Here is a 14,770-nt window from a genome sequence, read left to right on the forward strand (position 1 = left end):
GGGGGTTGGTTGGTTGTGTATAAGGGGAAGTACCTTGGGGATGGCGGAGAGTTTCGACATGATGGGGTGGAGTTGTGGGGTTGTGGAGGAGAGGTGTAAGTATTGCTGTAGTTGCTGGGTTGGGATGTAAGGGGTATTGGTGATGGTTATATATTAATTCTGACGAGGAGATTGTAGTTCAGCTGGTGGAAATATTGGCATCGAGTACTGCAGAGAGTGTGCTACCACGCCACTGTTCGTGTTTCTGCACCCTTCATGCAGGTGGGTTATAGGTGGCTTGCAACTAGATAAGCATGTCTCGGGGAATGTAAAACAGGAGCAATCACAACGAGAGGGGTTGCATGATGGTGCAGACAGTTGCAGGCTAATAGTCAATTCCTATTGTTCCGATTGGTAGTCGAAGGGGACACAAGATCTGGACTTTTGCTTAGTTCTGTTTACTATGGATATGGCGGCTATCACCCCTCGCGTATGTTGGATTAGGCGTCCCATAGTGTTTGAGTCAGTAGTGTGGATCTCAGTGCTGGTACTTCATATTTTCTTTTGCTGTATATCTTGATTGCATTGTGTACTTTTGGCGGTTCGGTATTTTTCAGATATGTAAATAATGAATGTAACTACGAAAGCTAATTGCGGGCGACCATTACATAGTAGCGTATATACATAGCATTGGGTCATATCATCATTCAGAGATGACATCTAACATCACTCATGGTTCGTGGCAGGAGTGGTATAAATCATCGAAGTAATAACATAAACATTTTTGCCGGCAGGCATGCGCGTAATCATCACCACATCACACAAACCATTCACAAGAAAGCCACGACAGCAGCAAAAATGGCAGCCACTGAGCCAGCAGCAGGCATGGTCATGGCAGAGCCAGCGCTGACGGCAGCGGAAGAGGATGCCGAGCTGGAGGAGGTAGTGGTGTTGGTATCATAGCCTACAACACCGGTGGTATTGACACCAGACACGTAGGTAGTGCCGTTGCGGCTGTAGGGAATGTTCACATCCAGGCCGTACGAAGCATCGTACGGGAAGGGAGCAGTGTAGTTGTAGGTTGGGTTCTGGCCCTTGTAGGCGTCAATGACGGACTGCAAGATACCGTTACCGGCAGAGCAAGTGTCGTTGGTGGTAGGGATGGGCCAGTTAGCACGGTACTTGGAGTAGCCCCACTGCTCCAAGGGACCGGGCAGAGACTGGTTGATGTAGAGGTGGGTAGGGTCCACGTCCCAGTTCGTGTAGCCGACCTTGTCAGCAACGAAGCTGAAAATGTTGGCACCGCAGTCCCAGCGACCCAGGGAAGGAAGGCCCCAGTTCGCCTCGACGGTGGCCAGGGTAGAGTAGTGAGTGTAGACGGTCTCATCCTTGGTCCCGATGAGGTGCTCAGGGACAGCACCACCGAGCAGAATGCTGAAGACGCGGTTGCGGTCGTTGTAGATCTCCGATTCAGGGACACCGTAGGTCTCGGTCTCATCGAAGGTCAACAGCAGCAGAGTGTTATCCCAGAAGTAGGTGTTGTTCATGAGAGGCTCAACAAAGCTGCGCAGCCACTTGGATCCGTAGGTGATGTTGGTATCGTGAGCGTCGTTGGTCATGTCTGACTACGTTAGTAGGTTCGATATATTGAGGCATGGGAAGGCGTACTAGGAGTGATAAAGGCCCACTGAGGGAGCACTTTGTTCTTCATATCCTCCTCAAAGCTAGTAAAGTTCTTGATGAGGCGCAAAGCGGTGTCATTGCTGGAGATCTTGTCAAACATGACCAATGGGTCGTGCTTGCGCATGTAGTCATTTGCGCCAGTTTTCTGGTTAGAGTAATTGTACCCTTGGAAACCGGGGTAGGGTAGGTGCTCCTGGTAGTGTGCCCAGGAGATACCCTTGGGGTTGAGAAGGTCCGCCAGGGTCGAGACATTGGAAGGAATGTCATGGAAGTTGTCTGCAGGGGAGAATTAGCATGGGGTCGGCTGCCAGGATGCATTAGCCTTACCATTGTCCATTCCATAGTTGTCACCGCTGACAGAAGCGCAGTAGTTGGGCTGCGAGGTGTGGCCAACGCCATAGTAGTTGACTAGAGTGATACCCTTGCTAGCCAGCCACTGCTGGTTGGTGTCATTGGCAGCATTGACATAATCCTATCATTAACGTTGAGTATCGCGACCAATCCTTGGAGGACACACGGAATACTTACGACATTCTCCAGCCAGATCTGATAGAAACGATCGAAAGACTTGCCCGTGACATTCGAGGTCCAGGTTTGGGGCACCGTGGTCGCCTGAGCCCTCTGGATAGCGGCGAGCGGAGGCTCCGAGGTGGTGATGGTGGCACCGGCGGCCAGCCCGGCCAGAGTGAGAAGCGCAGTCACAGAAGCCATTGAAAGAGGTGCTCAGCAGCAGTGAGAAGAAGGTGCCTGGATATTCAAGCAAGTTGCAGGGCATGCCGTCCTTTTATCCTGGAGTGTCTCGTGCCTACTGGGAGGCATATCGGCCGATGCGACCGTGGAAGCATACTACTACCAGGGACGGACTAGTACTGTACATGAACCCCGCGGACCAGTCAGAAATGGGGTTGACTTCACGTTCCTGCCGGCAGGAGGAGCGAGTGACAATCCTTGGATAACCAAGCGGGTGCATGATCCATTGATCCACTCCGGTTGGGTCTACTGGTGGAGTCTCTCTGCACCACCTTTCGGGGCTTCAATTTCGGGGCTTCAAGCATCACCCCTTCTTCCCTACCCAATCACAATGGCTGTCCCCTGGGCGTGCCTGTTTGACGTCGAATGACTTGCGCAGTTATACAGTCCATTCAACCCAGAATGAGACAGCCTTGTGGGATTCACCTTCTACCAAGCTTGCTAAGCTTCGCGGACCGGTGGATGTGGCCCGGCTTATCCCACGTGCCCGCCACTCTCATCTGGCGGAGATAAAACGCGCAAAGACGGAAGGCTGATACCCTCAATCAGCCCGGTCGCATTCCGGCGGACTCCGGGGATGTTGTTAGTCAATGAGAGTAGTATCGAGGGACTCGATCCTTCCGTCTGTTGCCTTAAACCAAGTGGTTAACAGATATGCACATGTGACTGGTTTCTGCACTAACATCTCGGCATCTACTGCATTTCCCGATAAGGTAGCATAGACTGCTTCGAATACCCTCGGAAACTGGATCTACATGGACATCCTACAAACGTCTGCGCACAGCGGAGACTTTAACCAGCTTCAGCTTGAATACACTTGATCAAGCCTTTGTCTTCGGGCATTGGAAAGAATTGAGTCCGACCCAGGCCCACTATGTTGACAATATCACCGGGCTTAAGCGGAACCCGAGCAAGAACGGCTAGGGCAGTTTAGCACTAGCATATCGCAGATCGAACTCAAGGCATGCTGTCGCGTGCGCACTCCCTATTGGGGATTGCTCCTCGTGCCATCTGTTCGCATGACAAATGGGTATGGAAACAAAGACATCTCTCCAAGCGGGTTCTCAGGAAGCTCAGCTGTTGTGCTTCAAAGAAGACCTACACTGCATAGGCAACCCTTCATTCCGGTCCCCAAATTGGTCGTCTTATCGCAGTTGCCAATCTCTTATCACCATTCTTAACAATATCTATGCCCAGACCATAGCGTTCTTGGCCTCGTTGTTCCTGTTGATTGTGCCTGCCACCCCCACTTGAGGCTATCTATGCCTGAGGCACCAAAAACGATAGCAATCTGCACGAGATATCCCCAAAGCCTGTTCACATCCTTTTCGACTCACGTCAAAAAATACGGCTTTATATATAAGCAAACTCAGTGCTTATACTACAGTCTTATACTTTTAGTATAAAATTACTAGCAAACGCTCCTTTTACAATCCCCCAACCCCTTCAACAAGCCGTGTATATATCCTCGGCACAACATCACAGAATCAACCCCGCCCTGCGAAACATCGCAAAACTCTCCAACCAGCCCTCTACCGGATCCTTATCCCCCTCAAAGCCAGTCTCCTGAAGCCTTTCCAGACTCAACTGCCGATCAAAAGTTAACCAATACCCGACACTATCCAACTGGCGATACCCCACTCCGACCCCGCCAGTAACAGCTTTCGGACATCCATAACGGGTAAAGATTTCCCGATATTTAGTTATATACTCTCCAGGCGCGAGTGTTGAAGCCCGCTCAGGGACTTCCCCAACTTTTAGCTTATTATGCTCGCCTTCTGGAGCAGGGTCAACAGGCGGCACGCCCACGAGACCAAACCATTCCGCCAGCCGAGGCCACAGTGATCCGTACGTACAAGGTGTCGGCTGGTCAGCGACATTGAACAGCCGACCACCCCCGCACGTCTCTGGATGTAAAGATGCGAATATCATGAATCGCGCAAGTCGGTTACTGGATACGGGAGTAAATAACGACGTAGCGCCTGCTATGGATCCTGGGAACGGGACCTCCACAGCTGGCTTGGCGCTTCCCTGAGTATGTGGTCCGATGCCATTGTTGTAGGCATATAGGGATAAGTATTGCGCCCAGTGCAATGCCAGACTGAATTGCGATCCATTGGGGGTGAAACCAACCTGTTATTACGGTTACGGTTAATTGTTGCATTCGTCAGGATGAAGGTGAGGGAGAAACTAACAATTGCATCCGGACACACTTCACACCAGGTCCAGTTCCTTCCATGGCTGGATGTATTGAGTATCTCGCGATATGCGGGATAAACGACAGTCTTGGCGTAGTCTGGAGGGAGGTTGTTAACCAATTCTTCGTGTAGCGGTGGGGTGAATGTCCCGCCGGGAGAATAGATGCCGTATCCCTGGTCGATATCTGGTCAAAAGTGTTTCTTCTACAAGTTGCATAGATAGACCATGCTTACCCGTGTCCCACCCACAAAGGAGACGAACTGTAAGTTGGGACTGATTAGGTTATGAGCATCAATGACCTTCTGCAGCATCCGTCGGTTGGTAGCGACTTCTTCCAGGTCGTCGTCCATAGCGGTGAAGACTACTCATTGTAAGTAAACTCTATTCGTCAACCACTCTAGACATAACTATACCCAAGTAATAGACATGAGTCACGCCCTGACTATCCTCAACAACCTGCCTCAACCACTCCACCAGTCTATCCCGATCCCAGCTGCGAAGATCAACGCCCGAAGCCAATTGAAGCCGGGGCCGGTGAGACTCCTCCTCTGGCCAGTAAGTGTCCGAGTGAACGAGTGGTCTGTTCGTGACAGCCGTGACCTTTTTGAATGTATCAGCGACAGGGTACGGACTTAAGAGCTGGTTTATTAGCGCCCAGCCAATTAAACCCGAAGCGCCGTAAACAATCGCATGGCCGGGAGTGTTTGGTGACATTCTGGAGTAATGGAAAGCTGCTTTTGATTAATATTGTTTGTATCTTTTCCAAAGTAGGGCAGACGAGTTCGTGGCTTTCTTAAGTAGAAGGTTGCGTCGGGAACCCAAAATGATTGCGGATGGTCGGGATCCGAAACGGGTTTAGCTTGTGATCCACTACTGCATGGCGTGAGGGCTGATGGGCAGTGCATATATAGATTGCAAATCTCCGAATTTGGATTTTCTATACCGTTTCTGCAGGCGAAGATTGAGCCACATGCTACGGTCTATGATTTGCTAGATCGGCATGTGTAGTCGTGGACGGGATCTAGATCCCGGAAACATATTGATGATCGGGTTCTCACAACTATCCGACAAAAGACAATCCAACTAACCGAAAGCTTAAGAAGTCCGCTCAGTGAAAAACGCAAAGCATTTCATCTCGATACTCTCCCGTGGGGGTCCGTTGATATGCTCTGGATCGACGAACGCAGAGTGAAGCAGTGTCACGCTAGATGCAACATCACTGCCCAGCTGCTTGAAGATGAGCGGCTCATCCGGCTGCTGTTCGCTCAGATAATACCAATCATGCTTTTCGTTGTAGACGGGCAACCCAAATTCGACTACATCGCCGGAAACAATTCTGCGATCTGGGACAATGTCTGACGCAGGGTCAACGGATCGCCAATCACACAATGCAAGAGGATCTCTCCGAACTGTATTGATTGGCCTCCAGGCATTGACGACGACATAGGGATAGCTCAGGAGTCGCTCGATCTCAGCTTCACTCAAGACATCCTTCAATACAGTTCTACAAGATGCCTGCGTCATGTCTGAGTGAACACCATGCGATGGAGAATTCATGGTACTCATTTGGTCTCCGTTTTTATTACCCTCGAATCTGGTTCGAGTGAGGTACACAACGACTTCGGATGCGCCAGTTCTGTAAATATGGTCAGAGAAACAAAGTTCATTTGCCCGCTTACTTTGAGGTTTGGGTGAGGCACTCACAGTCGCTTAACTAGCTCTTCCGTAGCGGGCTGAATGATTTGCTTTATTTGAGCTGGGTCATGCCAATTCGTGACCCCAGTAATCTCATGTTTGACATATTGGAAGCCTTGGACATCCAAGGTGAATTCGTGTTCTCTACCGCGGATATCTTTGATCACAACGTCTCTCACATCCGTGATACCCTCGCGTTTAGCATTGCGCCGTTCGGCATCGGGTATACCGGCATCGATTGCTTTCAACCCGTCACGGCCAGGCGGGATTATGTAGTTCAGTGTTGTCGCGATATCGCGCCCAACTCCGACCGAGGATTGAAGATTGGATTCAGTTGCAGTCATATTTAAACGAGAAAGTGTCATAGAAAGAAGAGGAGAATTTCCTTGATGAGAGAATCTTGGAAATTGAGACGGAAACATGTCGGATGGAGATATTTATGCAGTTCTATTATGCAACAGGTGGATAAAATCAGATGGATTAGTTTGTTCCGGTTATGAAAGGAGCTCGGGTTCGTATTCGGCTTCGGATCCAGGATTGATGATCGGCACTAAAGATGCGTGCCTATGAAGGCTTTCGGTTGCGAATATGGAGGGTCCACTCGTCTGAACAGTACAGTATTCAGCATCAGGTATTGAAGACCATGCCAGGAAAACAAGTATTCTCCACAGGGTAGCCGTGTCTCTAAATTCGTAATCTGAACCCACATCCAGCACATGCATATAAAGCAGTCGAAATCTAAGCTACCGCACCATCGCGTTTCTATCCATTACAAGGTACGCATCGCACCCAAATTATGTCCACAAAAACTATTGCCGTCATCGGATGCGGAGGCATGGGCTTGGTCATCGCTTGACGCCTTGGTGCTGGCCGCCGACTATGTATCGCCGACTTCTCCAATGAGATTCTCTCCAAGGCCCAGGAAACCTTGACAGACGAGGGTTACAATGTAGAAACATTCCGAGTGGATGTATCCGACTATGCATCTGTGAGCTGCTTTGCACACGCTGCTGCATCGCAGGGCCCCATCGAAGCAGTCATCCACACAGCCGGGCTGTCACCATCCGCAGGTAGTGCACAAAAGATCCTTGAAGTCGATCTTCTCGGCACTGCAAAATGCTATTGATGCTTTCTTAGAGGTGGCGCAGTCTGGAATGAGTATGATCTGCATAGCCAGTATGGCCGGTCACATGGGATCAGGCTTGCCAGCGGAGTTAGAGCGTCATCTTGCGAGAGCGCCCAGGGATCAATTGCTAGAGCACCTTGCTCTGAAGATCGATTCGGCTGATCCTCATGGACCGCCACGGGCGTATGGTCTGTCGAAGCGCGGAAATATACTTCGCGTTCAGGCTTCAGCTAAAGCGTGGGGACGCGTTGGGGGGAGAGTCAATTCTGTTAGTCCCGGGGTTATCTCTACAAGCGCTGGGAGGCAAGAAATCAATGGTCCAGCTGGGAAGTTTATTGCCATGAGTCCTGTGGGTCGTGTGGGCACGCCGCAGGATGTTGTGAATGCTGTGGCATTCTTGGCTAGTCCCAAATCGTCTTTCATTACAGGGAATGACATTCTCGTGGATGGTGGGGTCGTGTCATCGTCAAAGTGGGATAATTGAAAAGCCCGAGTATCAGTTACCATCAGTGATGAAACATTGCCTTTTTCCCTCTTTTATGTTGATAGGTACTATTATTCTTCGGCCGTATTTCACCTAATTTAAAGCACATCAAATTACCCTGTTCAACAATGGTAGCTGTGTAGTAAGCGAAAATTTGAAGCTGGATACTTGCGACAAATGAGAGACAGTGAATTTATAGTAAAAGTCTCCCATACAGGCTACTGGATCTGGAAGTATACGTATGAACCAAGCATATAGGTTTCTGGATCGTTGATCGATGAATATAGCTTATATTCAGATATTGGTCTGGGCCCAGTTACGTGTCAAAAGAGTGTATCCATACAACGATGCATCGTGCTCATAACTTCCTTCAAAGCAATAAGGAAAACAAATGCCCAATCACATCAATGTAGGCCGCATGTTGACGGATGGTCGTATCCAACCATCTTATCAACTAGACCTGGACGGTAAGGCAGTTCAGAAGACCCTGTGAGCAACCCATGAGTATCTCGCTGCAAAAAGAAAGAACAAGAAGAACTGCTATCATGTTACTTACAATTCCATTAGTCTCGCAGCAAGCGGCCTGGTTGTTGCAGTTTCCAACGAGGGCTGGATGATTCTTAGCAAAGGCGAACATTCCACAGGATAGTTTGATTACTTACGGACACAAAGTGCTGGAAGCACGTTCACGTTCAAGATGCCGTTGGTCAAGCTGGTGCAGCAAGAGTTGGCCTGAGCCGTAGTGCACTGCGATGGATCACTATTGGCTGGTGCAGCACTGGCAAGACCGATGGTCGCGAGAACGGCAAGGATATGAGTGAAGTTCATTGTGGCAGATCAGAATTTTGTATCTCTTGAGATGTAACAATGTGGAAGATTCAGACAGTGTCTTGGGATGATAGAAAACTTCAGGAGGAAGAATGGGATTTTCGATGGTTTATATATCCCTTTCAGCCTTGGGTTCGGTCCTAATTCGGAAGATATTTCTCACTTGATAATTGAATTTGTTATTTCATTTGCATACTTGAGACATAATGTTGATCCAGTAATTGGATAGACCATCTAGCCCCTCATTGCAGGCGCCATGTGGGGGACATTCCGCAAAACATCAGCTTGATACAGTCTATATTTGCGTTGGCTATCGCCATGTATCTTGTCAACTGACCCAACTTCGACTACACTCCGGGGTATTAAGATGCTGAGGAAGGCCTAGATTGCCCTGAAGCGCTTTTCATGCAGGATGACCTACAGACACTATTCGCAAACCCTACCTTGTGCTACCTTCAAAACCTTGATCTCTTGCAGAACGAATATAGACTAGTCTATTATCACGGTAGATGTTTTGGAAGAGTCTAAAGAACAGACATACACCCATGGCAAGCGTGAATCAGGCTGTTTAGCATGATATAGCAACTTGCCAATGAATATGTATAAGGTGGTATGGACATTCCAAGCAAGATCTTAACACATCTATGGCAGGTATTTGACGTCCATTTGCAGTCCTTTACATTTTCCCTACCCGTTCACTAGTCAGTACTTTCATCTCGCCATATACACAGCCTCACTATACTCTTCATGTGAGTCATACCGAAATATTTCGGACAAAAGCATTATGCGAGGGCAAGAGAAACAACGTTTGCTGCATTCCAACCCCGCTGGCGAAGAGCGGGGTGCGTCCTACCCCTTGCAGATGGTCGTAAAAGGTTATCACGAGCATAAGGATACGCCTGCTTAGGTACGGATACTGACTGCCTTATTTCTGGGACGTACAATGCTAGCCTGATCGAAGAACCTGTTGGCGGATGACCTCCGCGTATGTCATCTTGGTTCAATAAAGACTTGACTCGGTTCACATCACGCAGCCCACTTAAGACTCCTTTACGGATACTCTGTCCAGCATGTCCTTCCACCAACCGTTTGGTATTATGATTGTCTGAAATCCCGTGGTTGCCATGATTGGACAATGAAGTGTCACCTATGAAGTTAGTGAAGAATCACTATTAGCCCCTCACATATCGAACCTTGACTTCTACGTCTTGGAGCCGCGTGTCACAGGTGGTAGCGTCGTATGGCTTTCCCAACACAGTGGCGTCGGTTGTCGTTTCCTTATTGACCTTCAACCCCGCTTGAGAGGCAACAGACAGATGTAACCAAAGACACATGCTTATCATGTGCAACCATCAGCATCATGCAAGGGCTACCCATCCTTCAAAATAGCGGGCGAGAATGTGCCATACAATCAAGTCATGTCTCTTCCAGTGAGAACCTATGACAGACTCTGACACAAATAGTCCTCGAAGTGCTTCCCGAAGACGAAGTGGATTCTACCAAAAGGCGTCCCATATCATATGATGAACCGATCTGCAGCTTCACCTTGATTTTCTTCAGGTGGGAATATCTCAATGGTATAGCCGCCGTCACTGCTTACATCAGCTTTTGGTACTTCACATAGTTACATATTGACTTGAGAACGTCATGATATGTGCTGTAGGCGAAGGACTAGTTGGACGAAAGCACATGATGCAGGGGAATGCTGTTGCATGAGGATAATGTTACGGGGCAATATTCTAATAGCAAATGGCTTTGAGAAAGATGAACAAAAGCAGAATAGGCATTGAGGCTGTGTATTCTTTTCATGCAGTACAGTAAGCCTGGATACATCAGGTGTGGCTGTGGTAGAGCTAGAACTGGTTGGGAAGTTGTTTCATCTTCTGCCGATCAGGGATAAGTTGGCACGGGGAAACGGAGCTCGGATACGGAGTAGGACCAGCTGTAAAGACCGATGTTGCGGCGGTGCAGAGTTTAAGGCCCTGTGGAGAACATGCGGTGGGCCGTGGGGGCCAGAACTCAGTTCTGTCTTGCTTGGTTTCCTTGCCCTTTGGGGCGTGCATTTATCTTTTCATGCTTTTCTTCTTTTTCTTTACTTTTTCCTGTCCCTTTTCTCCATTATTATCATTACTATTATTATTATTATTATTATTATTATTATTTCTCTTTTTTCTCTTTTTTCTGCTGCGCATGAGAGGGAAAAGAATATTGGTATTTGTCTATCGTTCACGTTTAGCATGAGGAGGAAGATCAACGAAGAAGGAACTCGACGAAAAGGATTATGCACGGACGGAGAAGCGAAGGACCCAGGGGAGGTGATGGGTGTGAATTGATAAACTAGATCGGGGTAGGTGTAAGCGCTAGTGTGGAGGAGTAGTAATGGTTAGTCAATGAGCGATCGTGTGAAATACTTCGGATTTAGAAGAATAGTCAATGATGGGAAAGCAAATCATATGCGACCAATGCATGGCACAATGAATCTGCCTGTTTCTAGAGCATCACATCAATGGCGTGCGGTTTGAGATGGAGATATGCTTCTATTGAACATGTCTATATGAAAGTTTGAGAAAACCTTTGATGCTCTACTGACTCCTTTTTATCAATAGCTTCCCGGTATTGATTCCTCCCCTGACGTGATAATATACTGCGGATGCGGCAGTCGGACAATGGGCCTAGTCAGATTCTTCCGAAAGTCTGTCGACATTTGGTGCATGTGATGCGATCCCTGGAGGGATTTCGGTTTCAATGCGTGGTGGCGCATGAATGAAGCAACTCACTGCCTGTCTCCGGCCGTTCTGGTGAGAGCCAAGGGACATGATGACGTCCAGGTTGCTGCATGGATGACTGGGCCACGCAAGCATAGTTGTGTCACATACACAAACTGATACGCGGCTTCGTTGATCAGCGCACCCATAGTGGTTGGCTAAAGCTGTCGTTGAGAATATGCTGCATATTGGGAGAGAGAATGAATTCCACACAGTGGAGCATGGCTACTGAAACACGAGGTAGCGTTTGCCCTTTTTCACCTCTCCCTGTCCACCAACTACCAGGCGGCCGACATTCTCAGTCTCCACTGCACCGATATCCTCCCCAATGATTCCGTTCGTACAGTCCAAGATGGCAGTATCTTCCATCCTAGAGGCACTCGTGTTAGTCGCTAATTACCATTAATTAGCAAGCAACTTACTGCGCATTCCCCAGCAGCGGCATTTGAGCTCGCACATCCTTCCGCTCTGCTAGCTGCGCCCCAATCCTCAGCATGGCAAACGCATCATAGGACTCCGTCCACGTCGGGTGCAATCCCGCATAGAAGGCCAAAATCACGAGTCCGACAAGATGCAGGCCGATGACGGTAGAAAGGAATGCGATCGCCCATGGTCGAATCGCAAAAATCTCGACAGAGGTTCCGTCATCCTTAAGGAGGATCCGACGGTAAGCCTGTTGAGTGGAGGCGCGGCCCAGATTGGCCTTGTTGGCAAAGAAGGCTCCTTGGGTGAAGACAGACGTTGTCTGAGGGTCGTCATAGTTCGCAAAGAGCTGACCAAGCCAGGCGGCCAGGTCGTTGAAGAAGGTGGAGTTGGTGTCCGAGGCACAGGGCTTAAGAGCCGCGTATCGCCAGGAGGTAGTATCTTCGGTGTCGGTGTTGGAGAGGTATGTAAATGGAATCGGCTCGGAACACTCGTCTAACGACAAGGAAGTGATGTTCGGTAGAGTAGGTGTTGAGTTGGCGCGATTGGCGAAGAAGGTGGACGGGCCAAAGAGGGCCTTGGTGGCTGTGAGCAAAGGGCCAAGAGCTGGTGAAGTGACGGGGGTGGGGTCGGGATAACCATATCTAAGCCATGTAAGAAGATCATCACGACAAAAATAATTGTGGGTCTTTACCCCAGAACATGTGAGTTATCCAAAGCTCGCACATCCGTACTCTCCTTCTGATCCACAATGACATTCTCCGGATCAAAACTAGTTGCAAGATCGAATGTCTCTAACAAGGGCCCTGTCTGGTAGTTGTTCATATAATTGGGGAGCATGAAATAACCCGCCGTCGTATTCGCACGAATGCGCTGTGTCCAGCTGGCTATCCGGGATCCGTTGGTGAGGAAGCTCATGGCCACTGAATTGAAGTAAATGTATGCTTCCTCCGCGATATCCTGGCGGTTCCGGGTGAGGTTCCACGGGAAAGTCTGCAGATCGCCCAGCGCGCACATCTTTACCTCCATCATGCCGTTGGCAGAGCTCGGGACACCGTAGGAAGCATCCAAAGCCGACAAATTGGCAAGCGTTGAGGCAGAAAAAGACCCTGGTCCGCCGCAGTTGTCGGGATAGGCCTCTTCTGACACTTCTTCTGAGGCAACTGACGTATTAAATCGAAAGGCATGATTGCTGATTATTCCCGTCGTGGCGGAATTGACAGGGATGGAGACAAATGAACTGTTGCCGCGGAGGGAATTGAAATGCGTAGCAGTTCCGGCTTGGTCCGAGTTACCCACACAAAATATGCCCAGCTCATAGATGCATTACAGATCGAGTCAGGTGTCCGCCAGATATTAGGCTGAGAGTCGTACTGAGTAGCGTAGTGGATCAATGCCCTAGTATCCCCAACCGTCTCGATTGACTTCACTTGAGACAAGCCGGTGATGTCGGCGTCAGAAACCAGCGGCGTGACCTTGGATGGTAAACTCTCTACCAAGATGGTGACTTCAGACACGAGCAGTTGCTGTAACGGCCAATTTAGACCACCTAAGCAATTTTTTATCAGCAAGGCCCACATACTATCATCATGTCTCATACCTAAAGCGCAAACAAGAAATGCATAGTACAGGAGCGGACTGCCCAACCGCCGCCGACCCCCAGCAGAAAACAGTCGGGCAAGGATGAAGGGATTCCACCATCCTCGATCAGCCACCGCAAGTAGTTTCCGAAGACTGAATGTCCGTTTATTCCCAGCAGCCTGGCCGTAAACTATAGCGGCGCGGGCGGCAATAAACGAAGAGAACGGGATGGTTAGGACCGCCATGACGGAGTTGATGACCCGAGCGGCCAACCTCCAGCGGCGTGTAGCAGCAATAACCGCAGCGGTGAGGGTGACCTTGGTCACTTCCCTTTGACTGCAAGAAAATGTTGCTGTTGCGTCCGAGTCGGTGACGCCCAGGACCGTTTGAGACGCGCAGGTCAGCTGTCGCGCGCTTTCCCATGTCGGCGTTGAATGGTGATAGAGGAGAGGCCGGTGGGTAAGAATGCACGTCACGGTCCATGAGAAGATGAGGAGCGAACAATATAGTAGAACAATCGGGACCAGGTGCTTCAGGCTTCGGGATAAGGGGCGGGACGTTCTATGTGAATAATCGGCCGAATTGTCATCATCGTTCATAGTCTGAAACGGAATATATTCTCCGCGTAAAGCGGTGTCATCGGACCCCATGATGTGACTTGACTATTAGAGTCAGTTACACAAGAAAGAAAAAGAGACTGGGGACGGATATGCAGGGTCTATCTACTCTTATGATTTACAAGCCTCACGTCGCTGAGTCCCAAAAGAGTCCGGTGTTCTGGAGCATAAACTTCGGCCAGGATGCGCGGATGAGCCTCTCTCAGCTGAGTGGATCACTCAGGGACGGGTTGGCGAGGCTGTGGCTTTAGCGAATCTTATTTGGCGGGTCCAGCACACCCTGAGTGGATTTGACACCCTCGGAAATGCCGACTGGCTTGGCAAGTAACGAGATCAGGCTGGAAGGGGAAGGCCAGTCATCTTCGTGCTCGCTTCGCTTCCTATGAATCGCTAGTAAGCACCTAATCAGTCTTGTCCGACGTAACCTTCACCTTCCACCCCGAGTAGAGCCCTTATATTCCCACTTTTCTCACCTGTATTTGCCTGCTCGGTAGCATATACACCTGAATACTATGACTCACCTATATAATATCTACGCAAGTCATGATTGAACCACGCTGGGAATGGACTAGTCGGGTATGCGACCACAAGGAAACCGTTTATGTTGTTTGCGTTTTTGTCTCTAGGCAAGAAGAACAAG

The 14,770-nt window shown here is 49.3% G+C and overlaps 6 protein-coding genes across 6 annotated transcripts; 1 reads left to right on the forward strand and 5 right to left on the reverse strand.

Moving 5' to 3' along the window:
• Positions 1-652: 652 nt before the first annotated feature.
• Positions 653-2,373, reverse strand: BDQ94DRAFT_180259 (phosphoesterase family-domain-containing protein; the record flags this gene model as incomplete). The annotated part of the gene is made up of 4 exons (XM_026773579.1): positions 653-1,600; positions 1,648-1,938; positions 1,990-2,134; positions 2,191-2,373. 4 exons carry the CDS (start codon positions 2,371-2,373, stop codon positions 810-812), a joined length of 1,410 nt encoding a protein of 469 aa, XP_026624478.1. The 3' UTR covers positions 653-809.
• Positions 2,374-3,891: 1,518 nt separating this feature from the next.
• BDQ94DRAFT_180261 (SDR family oxidoreductase) lies at positions 3,892-5,326 on the reverse strand (the record flags this gene model as incomplete). The annotated part of the gene is made up of 4 exons (XM_026773580.1): positions 3,892-4,545; positions 4,608-4,784; positions 4,845-4,972; positions 5,025-5,326. Coding segments are annotated over 4 exons (1,261 nt in total), but the record flags the coding sequence as incomplete, so codon positions are not given.
• A 380-nt stretch (positions 5,327-5,706) lies between these two features.
• Positions 5,707-6,650, reverse strand: BDQ94DRAFT_171892 (uncharacterized protein; the record flags this gene model as incomplete). Its single annotated transcript, XM_026771848.1, has 2 exons — positions 5,707-6,247; positions 6,316-6,650. The coding sequence occupies 2 exons, from the start codon at positions 6,648-6,650 to the stop codon at positions 5,707-5,709; spliced, it is 876 nt and encodes a 291-aa protein (XP_026624480.1).
• An 834-nt stretch (positions 6,651-7,484) lies between these two features.
• Positions 7,485-7,916, forward strand: BDQ94DRAFT_171893 (uncharacterized protein; the record flags this gene model as incomplete). The annotated part of the gene is made up of 1 exon (XM_026771849.1): positions 7,485-7,916. The coding sequence occupies one exon, from the start codon at positions 7,485-7,487 to the stop codon at positions 7,914-7,916; it is 432 nt and encodes a 143-aa protein (XP_026624481.1).
• Positions 7,917-8,370: 454 nt separating this feature from the next.
• BDQ94DRAFT_171894 (uncharacterized protein) lies at positions 8,371-8,744 on the reverse strand (the record flags this gene model as incomplete). The annotated part of the gene is made up of 3 exons (XM_026771850.1): positions 8,371-8,403; positions 8,473-8,525; positions 8,579-8,744. 3 exons carry the CDS (start codon positions 8,742-8,744, stop codon positions 8,371-8,373), a joined length of 252 nt encoding a protein of 83 aa, XP_026624482.1.
• Positions 8,745-11,486: 2,742 nt separating this feature from the next.
• Positions 11,487-14,163, reverse strand: BDQ94DRAFT_180263 (uncharacterized protein; the record flags this gene model as incomplete). Its single annotated transcript, XM_026773581.1, has 7 exons — positions 11,487-11,588; positions 11,621-11,734; positions 11,792-11,879; positions 11,932-12,576; positions 12,627-13,212; positions 13,263-13,481; positions 13,515-14,163. 7 exons carry the CDS (start codon positions 14,161-14,163, stop codon positions 11,487-11,489), a joined length of 2,403 nt encoding a protein of 800 aa, XP_026624483.1.
• Between the last annotated feature and the right edge of the window lie 607 nt (positions 14,164-14,770).

The sequence above is a fragment of the Aspergillus welwitschiae genome (assembly GCF_003344945.1).
Source record: "Aspergillus welwitschiae strain CBS 139.54b unplaced genomic scaffold BDQ94scaffold_23, whole genome shotgun sequence".
Taxonomy (NCBI): Eukaryota; Fungi; Ascomycota; class Eurotiomycetes; order Eurotiales; family Aspergillaceae; genus Aspergillus; species Aspergillus welwitschiae.